General features: G+C 40.3%; 1 protein-coding gene across 1 annotated transcript; it reads right to left on the bottom strand.

The window, feature by feature from the left end:
* Positions 1 to 994: 994 nt before the first annotated feature.
* On the bottom strand, positions 995 to 10659 carry trpm1b (transient receptor potential cation channel, subfamily M, member 1b). Its single transcript, XM_061036968.1, has 8 exons — positions 10588 to 10659; positions 3713 to 3789; positions 2945 to 3140; positions 2538 to 2751; positions 2107 to 2231; positions 1834 to 2005; positions 1343 to 1517; positions 995 to 1245 (listed from the first exon to the last, which is right to left on the bottom strand). The coding sequence occupies exons 1-8, from the start codon at positions 10657 to 10659 to the stop codon at positions 1086 to 1088; spliced, it is 1191 nt and encodes a 396-aa protein (XP_060892951.1). The 3' UTR covers positions 995 to 1085.
* Positions 10660 to 11637: the final 978 nt, after the last annotated feature.

The following is an 11637-nucleotide window of genomic DNA, read 5'->3' as shown; positions in this document are numbered from 1 at the left end:
TTTATTTGTCTAACCCAGCTGTTCACTTGGCATGCACTTAGGATGAAAGGATTATGTGTGGACCAGACAGTGACACCGATTCACCTGTAGGTTAGTCATGGCACTTTAGCTTAAGAACAGGCAATAGTGTGGCCTCTCAGTTGTGTATAAAGAGCTCAAACAACTTGATGATTCTGTCACATTCTCGGGGTTAGGGTATCAGTGAAAACTAAATGGGATGGGGGAAAAAAAAGCCTGCAGCTGTATGCTCTTTGAAAAAGCAGTTTAAGTTGCTTATCTGGGTGTGTTGGGGCATTAGGCAGTCTAATACATTGGGGGGATATATGAACCAGAGTCTCTAGTGAAGTGATAGCACTCTGGGGACTGAAAAAAAAAAAAAAAAAAAAAGCCTGGCCAGTGGAGAGAGGGAGAGAGGAACCGGACGGAGGATTAGGGAGATGGATCCTCTCCTCCATCTGTGTGCTGCATGCTTACTGTGAAAGGATGGAATAAGAGCTTCTGCTAAGCAGGTGGTAGTGTGCACTGATCTTTCCCACCCAAATGCATGGAGTCTGGAGATTATATGCCCCGGGTATTACAAACTACTAATCACATCACTTATGTCGGCGGAAAAACTGATGCAGCTGCAACAATCGCTGCCTCTATTTATGTATCTCCAGCAATCACTCTCAGATCAGGGATTAATCTGCTATCTGAGTCGAATCTTAACAGGGTGTGGGTTTCATCGTGGATCTATATTGTTTACATTGAAGTAAAGAGTTTAACACTGCAGAATTAGACACCCACCACCCTTTTACAGCTGTGTGCGCTTACACATCAAGGTAGATGATGATGTCCGAGAGTGAAGCTGCAAATGCCCCAGATTAGATGACATACCACACATGACCACAGGAAGCAGGAGTAATGACTAGCACGTTGTGGGGATTATGTTTATTCAATATGTTAATGGGAATGCACAGATGAGTGGAATGGATGAATGACAATGGAGACCAGATGCTTCACAACTCACAGTATTTATTGATCGACACAATCATCTTTAAACACAAGATAAATGTAAAAATAGTAATGAAATAATGGTAATATTTTTATTTTATTTTGGGTGGTTTCATACTGATACTCACCAGTTCCCTTTTCTTCATACACTCCATAACCATTAGCAGGATCTGCTGGGATTGGCTTTTGCTATAATTAAAGGTCTTCTGTATAGTCACCAAAAGTTGCTCTCTGACGTCATCATTAACAAGTCTGGAACCGGAGATTAAAATGGGACAATTCAGCTTCTCATCACAAAAAAAAAAAAAGTATCAGAGTACATCAAAGGAGAAACTGTCTTTAATCTCACCCTCCGTCTTCTGAGAACTTGTGTGCAAACGAAATGATGTCAGAAGCCCGGCCGCTGCCGTCACACACCACCACAGGGATGGGTGGATCGTCCCTCAGACTCTCCAGAACGATGGAGATTACGTTAGGACCTCCTTCCACTATCAGACACACCAGAGGAACCCCCTGACCCAAACCTGGGAAGACAAAGTCGAACATTGCTTCTTGCGTCCATCTCTCCAGTGTTATCTTATAATACAAAGACAAGTTGTGTGTTGATGCTGATGTGATGCACGAACAGGCAAAACCAGAAGACGGGGAGTGAAGTCAGTGGTGACAGCTGGGCATCCCTTTGCTGTCCCTGCCTTACTCGAGCCCCAGGCATAGGATGACAAAGGGAAGCCCATAGGTCACAGAGGAGCTCTCCATCCATGTGTCCAACAAGACTCAGGCTCACACTAAAACACCATGACGGATCGTATTATGTTGTGTGTGAGAGGCACTGTGGCTTACGTGTGTTGATCTTCTGAAGGGAGATGTGCTTCTCCAGCAGTCGACGGAGTTTGACCTCAGAGCCGTACTTTCCACAGGTGCCGTTGTCGGTCAGGATGAAGTGGGAGTGGCTGTTGTTGAGCACAGCTAGCTTGCTTAGTGGGTTCCCCATCGTTTGATAAGGTCTAGTCACCTGAAGAATAGGAGAAGCATGTTTTAAGAGGAATCATTGGTAAGAAAAAAGGCGTTTTTGGGAGTTGGAGAAAGACTTGGTAAAGCTGCAAAAGTTCTCACATCTTTTCCTATGAGATCCTCTTTGTTTTCCAAAATCCCCCACGGTGCGATTCCTATTGCGCACACTTTACCGCGTGACTTGGAGGAATGGTCCTTTAAGGCATCTCCAACATGTCGGATCACCCCTACGGTGGAAAGAGAAAAATACAGCAACAGAAATGGTAAGTCGTTCAACTTCCTAAATGAGGCCGTATTTTTTTTTTTTGGACACACCATGGTTACTGCACGTTATCTCCACACAGATTGTCATTTGTGATGAATTTTGCCACAAAAGCTCTAATTACAGTGCTTAAACCTATGACAATGGGCTGGTCAAATCTCCCTCCGGGAAATTGCAGTTATGTAATTTCACCTGAAAGGCAAGGTAATCTTCTAATGTCATAAAACAGTTTTTGGTTGAGTGAAAATTAAAAGCGTTGTTAGTGTCCTACCTGTGTTGACTCCGCCCGTGAAGATCCACGCTCCGGTGGTGACAGCAGCTTTTATCAGGCCTTTGCCAAACACTTGCTTGAGTTTGGGCTGAAGGTCAAAGTTCTGGAGACCACCGTGTACAGAGATGAGCAAAGTGGGCAGCTCCAACTGCCAGTCCTTCACCATCAGATGCAGGAGGTTGTCAGGCTTGGTGTCGTAAGTGACTCGAATATACTGGAGAGGAAAGAAGGGGAATAACAGAATTGTGTTGGCTGTAATTTCTACATGTTGCAAACAGTGGTTGAGATATAAACAAGCCGTTGGAGGCCACATGACACCCACTCACTTCCTTCATGTTGTTGTAACTAACTCCTGATGTTAAAAACTTTGTAAACAGAGAAGTCATTATTCAGCGCCTGACACTCACCATGGCCTTGTTGATGAATCCTCCGCCCTGGAACTCGATTATGCCAAAGGCGTCGGTTGGGTAGGTCCTGGTGTGCTTGACCACACTCCATTTGTCCTTTGGGGTGTCAATCTGCACCAATTGGTACGATTCTTCTACTGAGTTGGCACCAGGAGGGATGGCCGCGTGCTGTGTGGTTAGCTGACCACAGGCACATCTAGATCGATCACAGAATAAGAATGACTTAATAAACATGTACGTCCTGAGAACTGTGTATTTGGCAAGGCCTTATCCCTGACTTCCAAACTTAAACATTGTGTGATACTGTAGCTCATTGAAATTTCAGAGCAGTAAACTGTTGTAGGGGAGGGGGATGAACCATGTTTGAAATGAATAGTGCAAGTCAAAGCTGTTGTTTAGTCTGCTCATGAAGACTGTGTGTCACACCGCACCCTTTCATCGCTGTGCCTGTTTCTGGGAAATACGTGCCAAAATTAACAAAGTGCTGCACAGCCGGGCTTCTCTCAGCCTGTTGTTGGGAACTGGATGGTAACTATGTCTGACTTTACACTCTGAGGAATCTCCTGCAATTATAACTATGATTTATAATCTGTCTTCAGGAACACATTCATTCAACAGGTGACATTCTATGAGTAAGAGTACAATGTATTTGATGAGTTTAGAGTCACATTGCAGTTACATTTCAAAATAAATAGTTGAAACTAGGCAACCTGAAACTTAAACTAAAAAACAATGACATACAAACTGTTATTTGATTAAAGTAATTACCTGGTTGGGTCCTTGCTGGGGAAGATGTGAACACATTCTCTTTTGTTAAAGTTCCTCTCGATCCAAGCTTTTTGAGCCTGTGAAGAGAAAAAAGAAAGAGAAAAAAAGAAGTGTTAGCTGACACAGTGTCATACTTTAGTCACAGGGAGATCATCTTTGCTGAGTTAAGGTTTCACTATCTTAGTAACCCAGTCTGATAGAAGCTGCAAAAAAAAGAGAAGAAAAAACACAGCGAGAGGAACTGTGATCAAAAGGAAAGTGTTTCTAAGGCGGCTGTGAAATATTGTAAATGTGGCATGTTGAAAAGTGAAATCATTGTACAAAGTTCTGGACGATTACATTTTAGTAATGCTGTGATTTAAGAGTGACCATACAGGAAGAGAAGAATAAGACCCCTTGCATTGTCCACTAAAGCTTCATAATCAAATCTAGCTCTGATTACTGTCTGGTGTTTTTCCAGTGCTGAGAAAAAGTGACCTATGTTCAAAGCAAAGTTTCTCTGAGGGCCATTGTTGACGGCAACGGCCCAATTAAAAGTGAGGCTTTTGGAAGCAAATCTTTCCAAGAAAGCACTCAGCTGTGAAATTGAAAGAAATTGAAAGTTTTTGATATTAAACGGCATCGACAACTTAAAATATAGACTTCTGTTTACTTCAAACATGAGTCTGAAGTCTCATAAGTAGAAAAGAAAAGACCTGAGATCAATGCAAGAGAAGTTTTTGTCACAGTTATCACATTAACACATTACAGTTCTCTCTCTCTCTCTTTCTTTCTTTTGTATCTGCACACAATGGCCTGAAGCAGGCAGGAGGCTCAGCAGCAGGGGGACTGCAATATCTACACAAATGATCCCGGACTGTCTGATGTTTACTGAATAAAAGGGAAAAGATTGTATTTAAATGTTCTTCAGAAATATTTAGATTATGTGCGTACTAATGTAAACAAAATCAGTTGACATTAATGTTTATATGACGCTCATAACATCTGCAAACATACATTGTTTGAATCCAATTCTCTTCAACCTGTCCATAAAACACAAGTCATACCTTTTAAAAAATGTTTAATAATGTAAATACAAATATTTAGCAGAAACTGTGAGCAATGCATGTGGATGTATACATAATGTATATTATTAAGTCTCACAGCTTTTATTATTTTATCTTTAATTATTGTTGAAGCTAAATAGATTAACTTTAAGACTTCTTTATTTCTAATGCAGACTTATTTTCCTTCTCCTCATATATATTTAAATCAAACCAGGGACTTTGTGCTGCTGCAATGACCTTATTTTTTTCCTACCAGACTCATTAAAATATCATCTCATTTGCTTTAATAAATAACAGTCTTATGATAATGACTTGTAAAGAAGATTAGAAATTTAAAAAATGGTTATTTTTTTCGATACTACAGATATTAAAGATAACCTAATAGTCCTGTTTAAAACTACACAAAGATTTTGAATGCAAAAGATGAGATCAGCATTTTCCTATTTAGAATTTAAATACGTTAAACAAGGTAGGTTGTTGCTAATGTTTTAACATATTGTTCTGTTTTCAGTCTATTTCTTCTTCTTCTTCTTTTCTCTGTCTTATATTTTCATTTTGTCATTGTGATCTTGCATCTAGAATTTACTGTGCTGTCAGTTTACAATCACTACATCTGAAGTCACTTTCTAGCATCTATAATTTGTCCTAAATCACGTCCCGCTCTGTTAGAATAAATTGAATGTCAATTAAAGCCCTTAAATTCAGTTTTTAAGGCTTCACCCTCCCAGAATGGAGATAAACTTACAAACAATCTTCTCTCCGGGCTGCAGAGTCCTGTCTGAAATGCGGCTGTAGATTAAACCTAGAAAGCAAGAGATGTTGTCTCCAGCCTGCTGCTCCTCAAGCGGACCTCTCTCCTGGTGCTGCTCTCCCGCTCGAGTGCTCTCATTGAATCCCACAGGACATGAAACTTCTTCACTTTATGAGGGCCCGTTAATATGATAAGCATGTGAGCAGGGCCTTTGTTCGCCCAAGTCTCATGACTCCAGTTCAAGGTAATCCTTTTGGGAGTCCCATGACTCCCTCTCCATGCCCACAGGGTATTTTCATCCTTCGCTTGAACAAGGCACAATAAATCTACTTTGATAAGCGGCCCCTAATCTCCCAATTTGTTGAAAACTCCTTTGTGTTCACTTCACAGTGTGGAAGATCTTAGCTTGTGTGAGAAGCCCCGAGCATAGCTGCTAACCTTAAAGCACTGCAGACTTGATCAGAGGCTCCCCAACTTTTCATCCGAACATTTTCACCCCCTCCAACTACTTTGATTTCAACCTAATTTGCATAATTGAGAGAATTGGATGCAGGGCATTCTCTTGGAAGGCGCCTTGTTAAGACATGACTGGTCTCCAGTTGGGGGCAAGGTCAGTCAATGCTAATTGCAGTTAATCTCTATTTCCACTCAGCATGTTTTCATGAAGGAAAGAAAACTCAGCAGACCAGCAGTTCGGGATTCCTTTAGTCCTGCTTTTACATGTTTGTCATGTTAAGATGATTTACATTTTGTAACTCCAGTTAATTTGTATGATTAAAAGTCTCTCTGCAGGCTAAAAAAAAAAGAAGGACGTCACTGCAATAAATCTATTTCAGCTTTATGCAAACTTTTTAACCTGTAGGTGAAACAGATCATTTAGATATCAATGCTTCTTTTTGGATATGAAAGGTTCAATCTGTTCTATTAAGATGCTTTTACAATGAATACTTTTATTTTAAATGTTACACTTAGTTAAATAACTAATTTAAACAATTGAAAGTAATTAAAGGGCTTTTAGGTGCATGCTTTAACGGCTTGATGAAGGTATTAGGTGCATGAGCCGGGAGCAGAGATGGAGTTAACAAGCACAAAGATGTAGACACATTTTTAAAACCTTCCCCATGTTGAAAGGATTTGATAAGCTCTCCTTTTATGGTTGAATTGAGCACTTTGAGCACTGACTGTAACTCACAGAAAAAGAGACAAGGGAGCTTGGTGGGTGATGACTCAGAAAGACAGAAAGAAAGAGAGGCCTTACCCCCCCCCCCCACTCCCCTCCCCCAAACTTCCCCCCTTTTTAGTCCTGCTACATTGAAGAGCGCACGTGGGTCGCTGTTAATTATAGCTGAAGAAAACAAAGTGCATTTCCAGAAGGGGTTTGGTGAGTTATGACGCAGTTATTTCACCGTACTTAAACTCATTAACCACAGCAATTAAAACCAAAATCCAGTAAGCAACCAGCTGCCTCATTAAGGGCTGCATTGGAGCACTTAACAACAGAATCAGAAACACCTTCAAGAATTTGATACTAAGGGATCAGATTGGGTCACATTGAGAAACTTAACGAGATTTAAGACAAGCCCCAGAACAACACACAGCATTCTTTCCTACATGCAGAATTTGGGTCACTCTAAACAAAAGAAATAGTGTGTGGCGGAAATAACATTTGTTGTACTGCTGAAGAGGAAATAGAAGCATTTTAAACTCCCTAGAATAATGCTTTTGCTCCACGTCTTGGATTTTTGAGTGACTCCAATACGAAGAACATTTTCCCATATTTTTCTTAAAGAACAAGCACTTCTATGACTTTTACAATGTAGTATGACGTTTGTTTGTAATTTCACCCCCCCCCCCCCCTCCCCATATATCATTCATTCTTTTATATACTGGCATCACATGGTCCTGGTCTCCTGACCCACAGCTTACTAAGGTACATCACAGCACATTTGTTCCAGTGCTACACGTACACAGACTAATTCAGCTGCAGCACTCATAGCGAGAACGTGAAGATATCTGTATTTCTGTGCCTTGACACCTCACCTTTCAGTTTCTTTGCCTATTGGTTTACAGTGAGTCCTTTAATAACAAAATGTTGAGTAAAACGGGAGACATTCATTTCTTCAAAATATTAGACCAACAAATGCACTCACTCAACAAAAGCCTCATCAGCACAAGTGAAATGGATCAGAAAGGATTTGGGGGTCCTAATGGAATGTGATGGACTGTGTTGTCACCAGCCTTGAAGATAAAAGCAACTAATTGCTCGGCTTTAGCGTTGAATGGCCAAGTGGTTAGAGTTTCATGCAATGTGACAGGAAGGAAAACCCATGTAGATTCCTCTACTGTCTGTTAAACTGACTCATGTTCGATTCCCACGTGGTCCCAATATAAAGCGATCTCTGACACATGTCCACTTGAGGGATTTTTTTTTTCTTTTTTAATTTTGGACAGAGCGACAAACTCGGGTTATAGGCCCTGCAAAGGCAAATTTGCATTAACTGAGGAGCTAACTGTTTTCCTTCAGCCCCGTTTGTAAATGCTCTCATTGTGCTCCTGGGTTTGAAAATCCATTTAGCCATCACGAGTCCAACATGTCACTGATTATCCCCAAGAGTTGAGGGAGTCATGAGACGGGTTTTAGCTGCTGTTTTTCTGAGTTTTCCCCTAAAGCAAAGGAATAATAAATAAAAAAAAACCCCACTAAAGACAGTGCGTGCAAAAACTAAAAATATATATGAAACTCTTTCTTGTCGAATCGGAAAAGAAGCGTTTCTCATTATGGAAACAGATAACTTATTAAGTCTCGATTAGAGTTATGGGCGTGGAAGCAGATCACTTAACACTTTTACAGGTTTTTACTGAAGAAAAATGCCAATGTTAGCGTTTTTTGTCATTCATTTTTTTATCCTGTATGTGTAACATGTCACTGAAGCACTGAATAAACGACTGTGATCTTTAGAGACTACGATTGTGCATCCGCTTGCAGTAAGTCAAATGTCTCACTTTGTTTTGACATTTTTAGGGAGTGTAGAAGTTTGACATCTCCATAGCAAAGAAGAAAACCCAAGCTACGTTTGTATTGTTCAACCAAGAGGTCTTTCTCCTTTAACTTTTTTCTTTGTCTTCACCCACAGGGGGTCTGCAGCTCAGCCCGTCACCCTGCCGCCCCAAGACATTATTAATGCTGGATCCTGACCTGAGCCTTGAAGGTTTTTGCGGATTCTTGGCCTTCACCTGACCTGAGCCTGATGATCACACAGTCATAGGATCTTGTTAACCAAGAGAGACAATGGTATGATTCTGTAATCATTCATTTGAAATGAGTTTAACATTTTTTTTTAAATAAACTACACATGTAATTTTTTTAAATAGGCTACAGGTTATCAGGCTATTTCTTTCCAACCTACTGAGCAGTAAACTGTGTTTTCAGTGTAAAAGAGGTTAAAGGGCAATGCTGGCAGCTTGTGTGCAGTGTGATCTGTATACAGAACACAGCAGATGTACATGAATTCTTTACTAAATTCATTTACGGCAACAAGGTAATGCCTCGTGAGCATATATTAAACTGAATGTGCTCGTTGTTAGAGTCTTACTTTCAGACCTTTACCCTCATATCCATCCCGACAGTATTCTAAGAAATGCTGCCTTGTGATTTACTAAACCATGGATGATAAATAAATCCTTCTCCATAAACCAATATGAATGATTATAAGTATTCCATTTGATTAAAACTGATGAATCCACGATTGATTATAATAACATAGCAAAAAAAAAAAAAAAAAAAGCATGATCAGAAATCTGTTTGATCTCGCTGCAATCTGCTTTGTGCAGCCATTGAGGTTATATTTAGCAACATATCCTATCTCATTAAAAGTGTGGCGGTATGCAGCTGAGAGCGATGAACGTCGCAGATTGCTTCGGCGAGACAAAGCTCATATGAAAGGGCTGTGGATTATACCAAGAATATTAATCTCGCTAAATAATGTGCGCTGTAATTTATAAAAATCAAGTATTTTAATGGCGCTACAGTCAGATATACTGTCGATTCACACATCAGGAGTCAGGCGGATTAGAGCCACATGGTAGAAAAATTCCTCACTATGTGAAAAATGCCTTTTGTACTGGAACATTTTGATGATTTTTGTAGATATATGATTTGCAAAGATGCCTTATATGACCCTTATGTTTCAATTTTTAACTTCTATATGGATTTTGTGTGTTTGTGTCTGTGTGTGTGTGTGTGTGTGTGTGTGTGTGCGTGCGTGTGTGTGTGTGTATCATACAATTTATATAAAAATATATTGTTCTTTGCCGTCCAAAAAAAAAAGGAACCACTGTTCGTGTAACTCACATGAACCTATATGAAGCAGCACAATCAGAGTAGTCACAGTGTGAGTTTCTCTAATCCCAGCACACACTGCTCATTGGACCGAGAGCAGAGGCATGCACATAATATAAAAGTTACATCTTTCATGTAGTGAAATGTAGTTACATGTAGTGGTCAGGAGTGTGATTAACAGGAGTGTGTTAATCACATGAAAGCTGACTTTGGAAAACATATAAAAGTCCATAATCTGTCATGCCCGTGGTCGTCCATACCGGGCCATTACCAAGGATTAAACTGCCTCAGACATCACTTAACAGTAAGTTTACAGAGCCGAGTGTGAGTGCAGCCCATGTGCTCTACCAGTATACGTCCAGCAGCCATGAATGGTGGCATGTCATTATGCTGCACAAAGGGGCTCTGAAGTGATTGGACAGGAGCTAATGTGGACTCTGTCCAGCTCATGGTAATGGTTTCGTGTGACATGCTGGGCAACACAAGTCAATATGAACAAGCACATTGTATTTAAAATGTTTAAAAAAAATGAAGAATTCAAAAAGCAATAAGATAAGGTGCAAGTGTCATTTGTTTTTAGAAAACTGTGTAAACTACCAAGCATTATAACTTTCAAAGAAATGCTGCAAAAATTGTTCAAAAGAAACATTAAAGAATTCTTTTTACGACACATGAAAACACTCAAGGTTACATCCGACTCAATCACCTGTTGCATGCGACAGAACAAGCTTCATCTTACCTTCTGCGAGCCAGATGCGCTGCGTTTCAGGGAGGCCCGTTTAAAGGTGCTGCTCGGGCCCTTGGGGTCCATGTTGAAGATTTTGAATTGAGGCCAAATTGACTTAGAAAAGGATCCTTCACGACTGGCAACAGGTCAGGGTTTGACAGGAAAGTCAACATCAGAAACAAAACAGAAACCTAAGATGCCCTCTGCATAACCGCAGCATGATAACAACCTCAAGATACACACTTTGAAAAAAAAAAAGAGAAAAAGATAACCAAAGTTTCACATCATTAAAGATCTGAGCGCTTCTCTCTCCTCTCTGCAGCTTTCGCCCGACTGACAAGACTGAGATAGACGCCAGGGATAAAAATCACTCGATGACACACTTGACACATAGACCCTTTTCCTCTGCCGGGCATCCCATAATCAGGCTTAATGCAGCCGGCTCTTATGAAGCCTCAGAGTCTAATGGATAGAGATTTAATAAATGGTTATTGAAGGTAAATCTACGCTGGCACACCACAGCCCCCCAAAAAGGCTTAAAAGGTACCAAGCAAGCTGTGAAGCTAAAGTTAGTCGGCAGAAAGCCAAGAGCTGTCTGACCAGATGAGGCTCATTGTGCCTGACAGGAACGACAAGAGAATCCCATCAGGGTGAAAACAGAGAGGTATAGAGTGATGTAGAGGAAATATCCAGAGTGACACACAGTGAACTTGAAGCCAGATGTGTCAGAGAGAAACACACCTGGAATATTCTGGGCAATGATTTCAAACTGCACACTTTCTACATGTATAGTAAAACAAGTTACAAGATAACCTTTTGTTTTGAGTTTGTTGTTTAACAGTTTAATATAATGCATGGTGGATTTTTGTTTTTTATCTCTCATTAGGGAACATTTAGAATCTGGTTTACTTTTGCACAAAGTATTCTCACAACACAGATTGAGAGCAGCTTGAGGTTAAGTAAGGTTTAGAGTTTGGCCTGTTATATAATTCCAACAAAAGTGATATCAAAATAAAACTGATAAAGAGCTTAATACCACATTGTATTTGACCTACCCCTTAG

Source organism: Labrus mixtus, chromosome 4 (genome assembly GCF_963584025.1).
Source record: "Labrus mixtus chromosome 4, fLabMix1.1, whole genome shotgun sequence".
Taxonomy (NCBI): domain Eukaryota; kingdom Metazoa; phylum Chordata; class Actinopteri; order Labriformes; family Labridae; genus Labrus; species Labrus mixtus.
The sequence above is the reverse complement of the archived record's forward strand: the minus strand, read 5'-3'. Positions and strand labels throughout refer to the sequence as shown.